This window comes from Austrofundulus limnaeus, unplaced genomic scaffold, assembly GCF_001266775.1.
Source record: "Austrofundulus limnaeus strain Quisiro unplaced genomic scaffold, Austrofundulus_limnaeus-1.0 Scaffold39, whole genome shotgun sequence".
Lineage (NCBI taxonomy): Eukaryota > Metazoa > Chordata > Actinopteri > Cyprinodontiformes > Rivulidae > Austrofundulus > Austrofundulus limnaeus.
The window spans coordinates 2,340,415-2,351,512 of record NW_013952441.1 but is presented as its reverse complement, the minus strand read 5'-3'; the positions used below and the strand labels follow the sequence as shown (position 1 = coordinate 2,351,512).

The 11,098-nt window shown below is 36.6% G+C and overlaps 1 protein-coding gene across 1 annotated transcript in view; it reads left to right on the top strand.

Moving 5' to 3' along the window:
• The window catches only part of usp54b (ubiquitin specific peptidase 54b), a gene marked incomplete in the record, with an annotated part of 77,166 nt that overhangs the window by 14,308 nt on the left and 51,760 nt on the right, over positions 1 to 11,098 (top strand). Inside the window, 1 exon segment of the mRNA XM_014007083.1 lies at positions 9,199 to 9,291. Coding sequence (XP_013862537.1) covers positions 9,199 to 9,291 — 93 coding nt within the window.

Sequence of the window (11,098 nt, the reverse complement as noted above, 5' to 3'; positions counted from 1 at the left end):
CACACACACACACACACACACACACACACACACACACACACACACACACACACACACACACACACACACAAATGCCTCTTGACTACTGGCTTGAAGGAGGGAGAGAGAGAGAGGGAGAGAGCGAGAGAACTGAAGGAGGGAGAGAGGTTGGAGTAAGCAGGAAAGGGATTGGGCAGAAGCTCAGGGAGAGCTGATGAGAACAGAAGAATAGATGCAAAGAGTAAAAGTTCCAGACTGCAGAGAAGAGAAGAAAAAGGGATGAGGAGTATACAGTATGAGAAAAACCAGGCGAGGACTAAAGGGGATACTGCTGCAAGACAGAGAGGAACTAAAGACTCCAGTAAGGTAAGAGGAAGAGGCAGTGTTTGAGGAAAAGAGGGATAGATGTGGAGAGGAAAGGGGAATTGGATGAATAGTCAAAGTGGAAGACATTAAGTTTATTTGTGAGCTAAAGAAACCGCCTAGCAAAGGCGTGTGAAGCAGAACTGGGCCACCTCAAGGACACATGTAGACACTCATGCACACACAGAGGCAGCAGTGTGTTTATCAGGACACAGAGCAGCAGGGATGAACTGAAGGGAAGTGCTTTTCGTGGGATTTTTCACAATTCAGACTGTTTCTCTTTCTGCATGTTAGCATGAGGCGAAAGTTTCTAAAGTTATGATCGACTTCCTTGTGAATAATTTGCTTTCATGTTCTATAAAATGTCTCAGCTCCTAAATTGGGAAATTTATTTTAGGTTACAATTAAGATAAAAAAAAAAAGCTAAAATGTTTTTGTTTATTATGAGCTGTGAAAAAAAGCCACTTTCTTTTTGAAACAAAGACCTGATTTTAAAAAGATGACATCATCAACTGTAATATGCTTTACTAGCAGGTCGATTGTAAGTGAAACAGTCTCTTTAGCCCCCCTGGGGCCCCTGGGGGTCCAGGAAGTTAACCCACTTCTGCTGCAGTGGAGCTGCTGTGTGGAGGCAGCAGCAGCAGCATCAGCAGCAGCATCAGCAGCAGAAGTGTTTACTCTGAGAGAAACTGTGTAACGAAAGAGAAGGAAGGTAAAATGAGGTAAAATGTACACGTGTGCTCAGCAACTATAAAAAGAAAACTGAAAAAAAAAAAAAGAAAAGCACACAGGTGAAAGTGAAACAGCCAGAGGATGTACAGTACAGAGCAGCTTGATGAAGCAGAAACACATGGCTTCACACATCAGGTAGAAGCCAGGGTGTGTATTTGTGTGTGTGTTTTATGCAGCGGTATGCGGGACTCGCACCCCATCCCTTGTGGCTCCACTCTTCTGTGCCATTTTGCATTTAAACACTGACTGTAATTCAGCTTCCTACAACTCTGACTGTTGTTCTTTTTAGCAATTTCTTACGACGTGCTCAGAGATTTTTCCAACTGTTTTATTGATGAGGCTGAAGTGGTGATCCCATCGAGGCATCATGTTACTGGGTGTTTGCTAAAATGATTCAAGCAGAGGAAAACAGTGTGCTTCAAAGTAATTTATGCAACGCTGCAGTCTCCTGCAATAAGGAAAAATACTAGACTGTAAGTAAGTTTTCACTATGTGACTAAGCAAAAGGGTTTGGTGTTGATTTAAGCTCTTTGGTTTGATTCAGCACTGATTAAGGAAGAGGAGGAAGCTTGAAATTGATCAATGATGGATGAATGCAGAGTGATTAAATAACCTAGCATATTTATACAAAAATGGTGGTGCGTTAAACGGCCAATATTATGTGTTTCTCAGGCAAAAATTTAAATACTATACCATAATAATGTATCTATGTCACCTTTAGCTTTTATTAAAATGCTATTTTGTGTTTAAATAGAAAATAAACTTATCTTCTCATCACTTCCTCTTCTAAACGCCTTGAAATTGGCCTCTGTCTCTTTAAGAACCTCCTTCTGCTTCCGTTTTGCCCATTTCGGTGCGGGGGGCTGCCATGATGCAGTTTACTTGGCATCTGAAAATACATTGTCTCGAAGGTATTTTTGATCTGAAAAGAGCGAGAGTGAGAACTAATGTTGAGAGATCAGCAGACAGTTAAGTTTCACTTTCACCCCAGAGCCTGCAGGAGTCATGGGCGGGGTGTTGAGGGGAGGGGGTGCGCTCTGCCATGAGGAAGTTCAGCTTAAAGACACGTCCCAGGGGCGTTTCTAGTCCCCACCTGTCGTTTTGCTCCTCAGCATGGCTGCCCAAAAACGCTGAAGGTTTTCTCAAACATGCATGAATGAGTCAAAGCTATGGAGGACCAAACCTATCATTATTGGAAATAAATGTATAAATATATAACTGGCGTATTAAAATAAATTATAGGGTCAAAAAGAAGTTTGACAAATAAATTATTGTGCCATTAAATCAATTACATCAATTATTTAGATATAAATGTGTATTTACATTTTAATTTTGAAGGATTATATTTTCTCTATGTGCTTTATCGCATATTTTTTGTTTATGTTTATTCATTACAAGTACATTTGTTGTAATTTGACTTTTCCAAGCCATTATTTTCTTCTTTCACATTTATCACCAATCACATATATTTAAAACATGCTTTTTCACCTAATAATATTTTATTTCTCAAATTATTTTATCGTTCTTTTTTTTCTTAAACACTGATATATTTTCTTCTATTATATTCCTTTGTTGTATATTTTTACCAAACACATTTCCCTGAGCCCATTTATTTTCATCTCTTTTTTTTACATTCCTTGCTGGCTGTATTGTCTTTTCCAGCTCHACATGCAGCAGGGAATGTAAAAACAGAGGAGGCGGTCTTAAGAAAAGCGTCACCGCCCCAGCTTCTCTCCTATTGGCCGAGGTTCCTTTAAACTAGACCTCGGCCAATAGGAGAGAAGCTGGGGCGGTGACGCTTTTCTTAAGACCGCCTCCTCTGTTTTTACATTCCCTGCTGCATGTAGAGCTGGAAAAGACAATACAGCCAGCAAGRAATGTAAAAAAAAGAGATGAAAATAAATGGGCTCAGGGAAATGTGTTTGGTAAAAATATACAACAAAGGAATATAATAGAAGAAAATATATCAGTGTTTAAGAAAAAAAAGAACGATAAAATAATTTGAGAAATAAAATATTATTAGGTGAAAAAGCATGTTTTAAATATATGTGATTGGTGATAAATGTGAAAGAAGAAAATAATGGCTTGGAAAAGTCAAATTACAACAAATGTACTTGTAATGAATAAACATAAACAAAAAATATGCGATAAAGCACATAGAGAAAATATAATCCTTCAAAATTAAAATGTAAATACACATTTATATCTAAATAATTGATGTAATTGATTTAATGGCACAATAATTTATTTGTCAAACTTTTTTTTGACCCTATAATTTATTTTAATACGCCAGTTATATATTTATACATTTATTTCCAATAATGATAGGTTTGGTCCTCCATACAAAGCAAGGCTTTGGGCATGTATTTTTATGAGAGTATAACATTATAACATGATACAAAACTCAAAAAAGTTGATTTTACATGATATTGCCCCTTTAAGATGTAGTGGATATTTTTGCTCTAAAGAAAAAAGTAAGTTTTTGTCTGTTTGCTAAGGTATGACTGACACAAAGCAGTGTGACAGGAAACAGAAACAAATAAAATAGATGGTTTAATATCAACCCACACACATTTTACCATTCCTTTTACTTGCAAATGTCCATTTATTCAGAGAGAAAAAAACAGTTGGATTATTTTTAGGTCCAACAATACATGCAGCACAAAGTATTTGAAACATGGCTCCATGGCAACGTGTCTGACTCAGTGACCTCACTGGTGCGAACATCTTTCCCTGCAAACAGCACGATTAAGTTGAAGCAACTAAATACTTGTTTTTTGGGCAATATTAAGTTGACATATTACATTGAGATGATTTACTCTAACTTACTTTTTTACCTTTTTCCTACTCACAAATATCCATGCAATTTGTTTTTAAAGTTACTACCAACATTCACAATTTTAATATAGTGTTTGTTCAATCTATTCAAATGTTTAAGTTAAGCAGGTTGAGTTGTTTTATTTTTGTGGTGCTATAATTAGCCAACTCACTGAAACGCAGAGCTTTATAGTAACTACGTACAGTACATTTACTTTATTACAGTACTTAAGTATTTTTCTGAGGATTTGTAATTTATCATGTATTTTTTACTTTTATTTCTTTAATTTAAAATTTAACACCTATTTAATATGTTCAAATGCAGCATGAAAGGAGTTTATGCACAAGTTTTGAATTTGCTCAACCAAGTTATGTCCGCTGGTTCTACTAAAATGAAAATATATATAATAATAACAGGTGAGCAGGTCTTGTGCAACAGGGTCGCGCTATTGTGTATTGTGTATTTGCAGCTTGGAAATACACAATAGGAGAGATGAGTTAAAATAAGTTGCTCTGATCCTATGTTTACATCATAAACAAAGAGTCATAGCAGGCTAACATTATGAATAAGAAATTATTATTAATGTTTTGCCTGTTTAAATAAGATTTAAGTAACTAATCCAGTGGTTCCCAAACATTTTTATTTACGACTCACAAAATAATGACGTGATTTAACAATCAACTATTGCTGTTTTCATAGATCCATACATCCAGGTCAGTGATGGTCTGCCTTATTGTGTTCATTTAAAAAAAAACGTACTTACTGTGGTAGCTTAGCGGTCAGTGTTGCAGTCTTGTGATCATGAGGCCGTGGGTTTGAGTCCAGGTTGGAATGTGTGAGTGTCTCTGTCACTCTTCAGATCTTGGCTCTTTGTGCCTGTCCCCCCATCATGGACCTTAATAAGTCTTATTCTCACCATGTCACAATAAAGTCACTATTAAGGACTAAAAGGTAAGAGATGATGGAGGCCAAAAGGGCAGCTGCAGTACAGCGTGATAAAAGAAGAGATGACATTACCACATGTTGTAATAGGAGAGCAGAACAGGAAGAACAGGATATAAAGGGCAGAACTGATGGCAGTGAGGAGCAGGTGCTACAAACTGATCTGATTATAGAGACTATCTAATGACTTCATTAAGTTCTGTAGGTGTTTTTTTTTAGTTTAATATGATTGGTGTTTAGAAAACACCTCGCTGTCACCACCATCATTGATTAAAGCAACACTGCCTTCATCGACGTAAAAAAAATACATAAAAAACTTTCAGAAATCCAAGTCAATCTGATTCAAGATGCCTGTTACAGCTAATCACATACTTATGCTATTAATGCTAGGTTTATAGACAAAGATATTAGCAACATTTACAAACTTAGATCTTTTTTTAAAAGATACAAATCAAGTTACAATGAATATTTTTAAATCGGTCGTACAAAGGAAGAGAAAATAACCGCTTTGCTCCAGTTAGATGCATGTAAAGTGTTTTATTTTCTAATAAACTTACTTGAAAAACACAGAGGGATTGACTTTCCTGAGCCTCTAAAAGCATCTGATTTCTGCTTTTAGTTAAAAAAAAAGTTTAGTTTGACATTCATTCCACAGTCAAATGAGCAGGTTTTTTAAAAAAAAAAAAAATCGATATTTATTGCATAAATCTAAAATTTACAAGGGTCTAATAATGACGGAACGGTGGTGTGTTGCCTCTGTTCATAATCTTTGTGACTCTGATCCCACCTGAGCTCCAATTAAAACATGACTCATTGTGCAGTAAACCCTTAAATTGTTATTTTACCACCGAGGCCCTTCATGACGCAACCCGGGCTCAAACCTGCAGCCTTGAGATCGCAAGACCACCATTCTGCTTTTAATCCTTGAACCCAACTCTCTCCCTCTCTTTTATCGAAAACAACTTTATATGGTTTTCGCAACAAGGATTCATTTTAAGAAAAAGCCATGAGGTGATCTGCAACCAGCGAGTCCCGGCCAGGAAACAACCTAAATCTGCCAAAGTTATTCAAACAAAATACATTTCACGTCCATATAAATTAATTAGGTGAGACAAAACTGTTCCCCAGCACACAAATTATTGGATTTGCACTGATTATTTTTAAAGCGCGCTCAAATCATGTTCAGTTTTAAAACGACCGAAATAGAAAATGAATAGTGGCGTGTATTTCCTTGTTTCAGTGCATATTTAGAAACACCTGGTAGGAAGTAGTAATGTAAAATGTATTAAAACAGAATGGTTCAGTTGGTATGTGACATAACTTGTTTTAAACAAGTTAAATCAGCTATTTTGGCAAAAATAAGTTGTATTTGAATTACTTCAGTTGGTTAACGCCCTTTAAATTGAAACAATATTTAATAACATGTAAAGAAATTACGATAATGTTTGCCCTTTTTTTGACAGGACATCAACAAGTGTGCTAAGAAAATACAGGTTTTATTTGGTGATGGGAATCAATGCTGCTATTATGAAAACCACTTAATTTTTTTAACATTTATTTTTGTTTTCATAGGTCAAACTGTATACACTAAAACATTCCAAACATTTGCATTGGATTTACTTAAATAAATTATATCAACAGGTTCTATTGTTTCATTGAACTGAATGTGAAATAATTGTGTTAGATTTACTCAATTTAGTTGAGTAGAACCTGTTGGCATAAATTATTTAAGTAAATCCAATACAAACATTTTGAATTTTTTAATGTAAAGAATGTTTTTGCATTTTTCCATTATTTTCAAGCCGGTGAGAGAATATAAGCAGAGGTTAAAAAAAATGAGGAGACAAACAAAAGTACAGATAAAAAAAGAAGAAAAACAAATATATAAGAATGTGATCAGAGGAGGAGAAAAGAGTTGAAATGAGGAGGGGCAGGTGAGGAGGGAGTGTGCCCTCCTTGTGGCTGCTGCAGTGCTGTGCAGGAAGCCGATTCATCATCACCAAATAAACTACGGGACGAGGAGGAGAAACAGAAGTGTAAGAGAGAGAACACATACACTGGAGTCAGCACGCAGTTTGTCATCTGCTGCCTCCTGTTTCCTCCACTTATCACTCTCCCCCTAACACACACACACACACACACACACACACACACGCACGCACGCACGCACGCACGCACACACACACACACATACGCACGCACAGACCTGTGTCGCCCGGCCTGAAACACACTCAGCTGTTCGTTCTCTGAGTGGATCTTTGTCTGAGCTCAGTCGAAGCCTCAGGGATGATGTCATGTCAATATTATCTTTCAGCGTGCTGAATGAAAGCCTTAACAGCTTTTCCCTAAAAGTTTTTGATTTTTGAGTTTTTTTTTTCTGTCTGTCCATTCTGCTGTACTTCAGGCTCTGCCTCTCATTTATCACTAAAACCCACCAAAGCAGAGAGCTTACTCAGTTGGCGACGTTGTCAAAAAACAATTAGCCAGAAAGTGCATGGAAGCCAAGCAGAGCTGCGGGCTTTAGTGTTGATTCTCTGCAGTGATTTTAATCACGAATGCAGAACGATCGTGTTTTTGCCCTGGTCTGTGTGTCTGTACCGTTAGCAGAAGATCGCACGAACCACTGCGTGGATTCTAATGAAACTTTCAGAAAGCAAACTGAGAACAATTTGGAGCCAGTTCAATTCAAAATGGCCGCCACAGCCAACTAATCTTGGAAAACACAGAAACGACATCACTCAGTGTTGCATATGTTAAAGGTAACAATAAGTCCACTTTTTTAACCGTTAGGCTTCATTCTCTTCTGGCTCTGGGTCAGACTCTGACTCCATGTGAGGCTGGATGGACAAGTCTTCCCTTGTTGACATCTTTTAATTCATTTGAAAATAAAAAAGTTTCTGCGCAGCTATATGGTCGTAAACCCCTCTATCAAACTAGAATGGACCACTCTGGAAACTGGAGGGGGGGGGGGCATGGTGTGAAGCACCTTGTTTGGATTTAAAGAGACAGCCTCAAAATGAGTTGAGACACACCTCAGAAAAATGGTGAAGAGGGGCTTGTGGAGTTACAATAAGGAGGAATACAGACCAAAACATTGCATTTCCTCTTTATAAAGACCCCAATGAGGTCCTCCATCCATATTTTCAGTTACAGACTGAGTCATTTCTACCTTCTCCTCTCTGTCAACGCTCTCTGGTTTCATTTAAAAGAGCCAATCGTCAGATACTGTCCAAGATTAACCTTCAGGGTGGATATAGCTCGCTCACACTGAGGACCTATCCACGTCATCATTTACCCAAAATGCTTTGCGTGTAAATAAAATGGCTACATCTCTGTTTAAATATATGTTTAAAAATTTACAAAACAAAACAGCCTACAGTATTTTTACAGTCTTTGTTTTACAGTTAAGATATATGTTTATCAAATAAAGTCTAATGTTACAACTAATCATGGATCCCTTTAAACACGTCAGAAAGCTGTGTGAGACTGATCACATTGCATGTGTGTAGGTAATATCTCACTGTGCCCTGAGAAGAACTGAACTGATAGCATATAAAAACATTTAAATTGAAACCAGATCTTAAATGGTTGGTTTCTGTAGGCTGCTGTGGCGCTGACTCCAGAGCCGCAGCACCAACTCTCCCATGTGGAGATCAGATTGTTCCGGTCCAATCAAGAAACGCTTTGCACGAGAATAGATGAACGAGGCTGAGGTTGCCATGGCAATACCTGAACCTTACAGCGCATAGGTGACAGGAGCTGCAACAGACCGTTTCAGCTCCGATGCGAACCCAGATATATCTAAGAGCACGAGCTTCGTTACTGGTTTCTTCTCAGCCTCCGGTGCCGTTTACGCGGTTCTTTCACATTAATAACTTTAAAAAGAAATCCGGCACTTGAAGATAAGTTTCCCATTTGAAAAGTGTCGCCACTAATGCCTTTAATTGCTTTCTGCACACCTGCAAAAATAACCAGGCTGTATGTGAGGTTACCATGGCAACCGCGAGCTTTCCTGTAATCAAACCACAGACTTCTCAGCAAGTGTTGCCAAATTGGCAGCAATTTTGGAAACGCGTCCAGGTGGTTATTTCAGGGTTAAAATGTGGCCCTTTTCTCAATGAATGACTGAAAAGCTTGAGCTTTAATTGACTGTACGTACAGAAGCACCATTCAGCTCTGAGCTGACGTTTTCTTTAAAGTGCGTTTTTTCACACTTATTTAAAATTAAATTCAATAACATCCAAATATCTGCCTTCCTTTTCTTAATAAATAAATAAACTATAAATAAAAAAATACATAAATAATGGAAATATTGCACCAAGTTGAAGAGAATTAACAACTAACGCGCACGTTTTGTCTTTCAGGTTTTGTGGCATCTCGACATCTTCCGCAGAAGCTTTCGGCAGCTCACCACTCATAAGTGCATGGAGGACTCGTGCATCTTCTGCGCATTAAAAGTAAAAAAAAAATCATGTTTCATTCTCTTTGCTTATAGTGGTTTTACTGTCAATATGAAGCCACAGCTGTGGGAACATGTATCAGCTGGGGGTGCTGTGAGCATGTGTGAATTTTCAGTTCAATTCAATTAAAAATGTTAATTAATTTCATTAAAAAATAACTATATACAAAAAAAAAAAACAAAGAAAATACACAAATCAAAATAAATTGAAAGGTAGCAGAAGAAGAATAAATCTTATAATAGCTGCCCCTTTTATCCCCAGAATATATTCAAACAAAACATAATTTACAAAACTATACTAATAAAAATAAAAACAGCAACTCAACATTTCATATAGCTTCACATTTTACTTTTCCATATACTGTCACAGCTTGGTGGTGAGGAGAACCCAAAATGCAGGCAGGCAGGCAGACCAAAGTTAAAGTAATTAAAAAGACTTTAATAAAGAAAAAAAGCCAACATGGTGGCAAGGTAACAAAACAAAAACTCAAAACTTGGAACATGAGCATGAGGTAAAAACAAACATGGGTAAGCAATGGTCGGACACTGAAGTGACGAAGAGAAGAACCTTAAATACAAACAGAGCTGAGTGGAAGTAGGAAACAGCTGGGTGATTACAATTGAGGACAGGTGAGTGAGGCAGGCTGGAAAAATACTAAGAAGCTGACTGAGGAAAACATGGCACAGGAAACGAGAAAATAAGACAATACCGAACAATGAAAAACAATCTGAAAAATACTACCAAAAAATAACCAAAACACAAGAATCATAACATATACCTTCAAAAACTAGCTTTATCTGTCCCTTAAATATATACAAAGATCTGGCGTTTTTAAGATCATCCTCCAGACCATTCCACAATCCTATACCCTGGATTAAAGTACATCTTTCTCTCAAGCAAGAAGAAAAATATGGCTTCACAAACATTTCCATCCCCATAAGACAATAACAACTGTCTCTCTTAACAAAGTTTCCCTGAATGTTGGAAGGTAATATGTTTCTGTGAGCCTTGTACATAAACAGTAAAATATTATAGTCAATCAAATCAAAGAATTTCAAAATTTTCAGTTTGCAAAATAATGTATTAGATGGATGGTTGTAATCTTTTCTCGCAATAATTCTTACGGCTCTTTTTAGTAAAACAAAAATTTGATTTGTAATTGTTTTGCAAGCTTTACCCCAGACTTCAATTCAGTAAATTAAAGGTGGAACAATTACTGAATTGTACAACACAAGCAGAGCCTTGTCATATAATAACTCCCTGACTTTATACAGTACTCCAATAGATTTAGATATTTTTGTTCTTATGTGTGGTCATGTCAGCTTGTCATCAATGATGACACCCAGAAATTTCACCCCACTGATTCTACCGATCTCAATACCATCCACTTTAAATGAGAAATCAGCAGTTGTCTTCCTGTTACTAAATATTATGTAATTTGTTTTATCCAAATTTAATGACAATTTGTTTTGTTGAAATCAATTTTGTATTTTCTCAAATTCTTAATTTATTTCTTACACCAAAAAACAACCATAGGTTAAGAATATCATAATACCCAATACACCTAGCACAAAAAAAGGAAAATTGTGTTTGGTAGATTATTTCTTTTTTGTTAAAATAATTTTTGGATATAAATCTTATACCGTTGGAAAGCCTATTAATTTCCATTTTACAGGTGCTGGTCATAAAATTGGAATATCATGAAAAAGTAGATTTATTTCAGTAATTCCATTTAAAAAGTGAAACTTGTATATTATATTCATACATTACATACAAACTCCATCCATCCATCCATCCATCCATC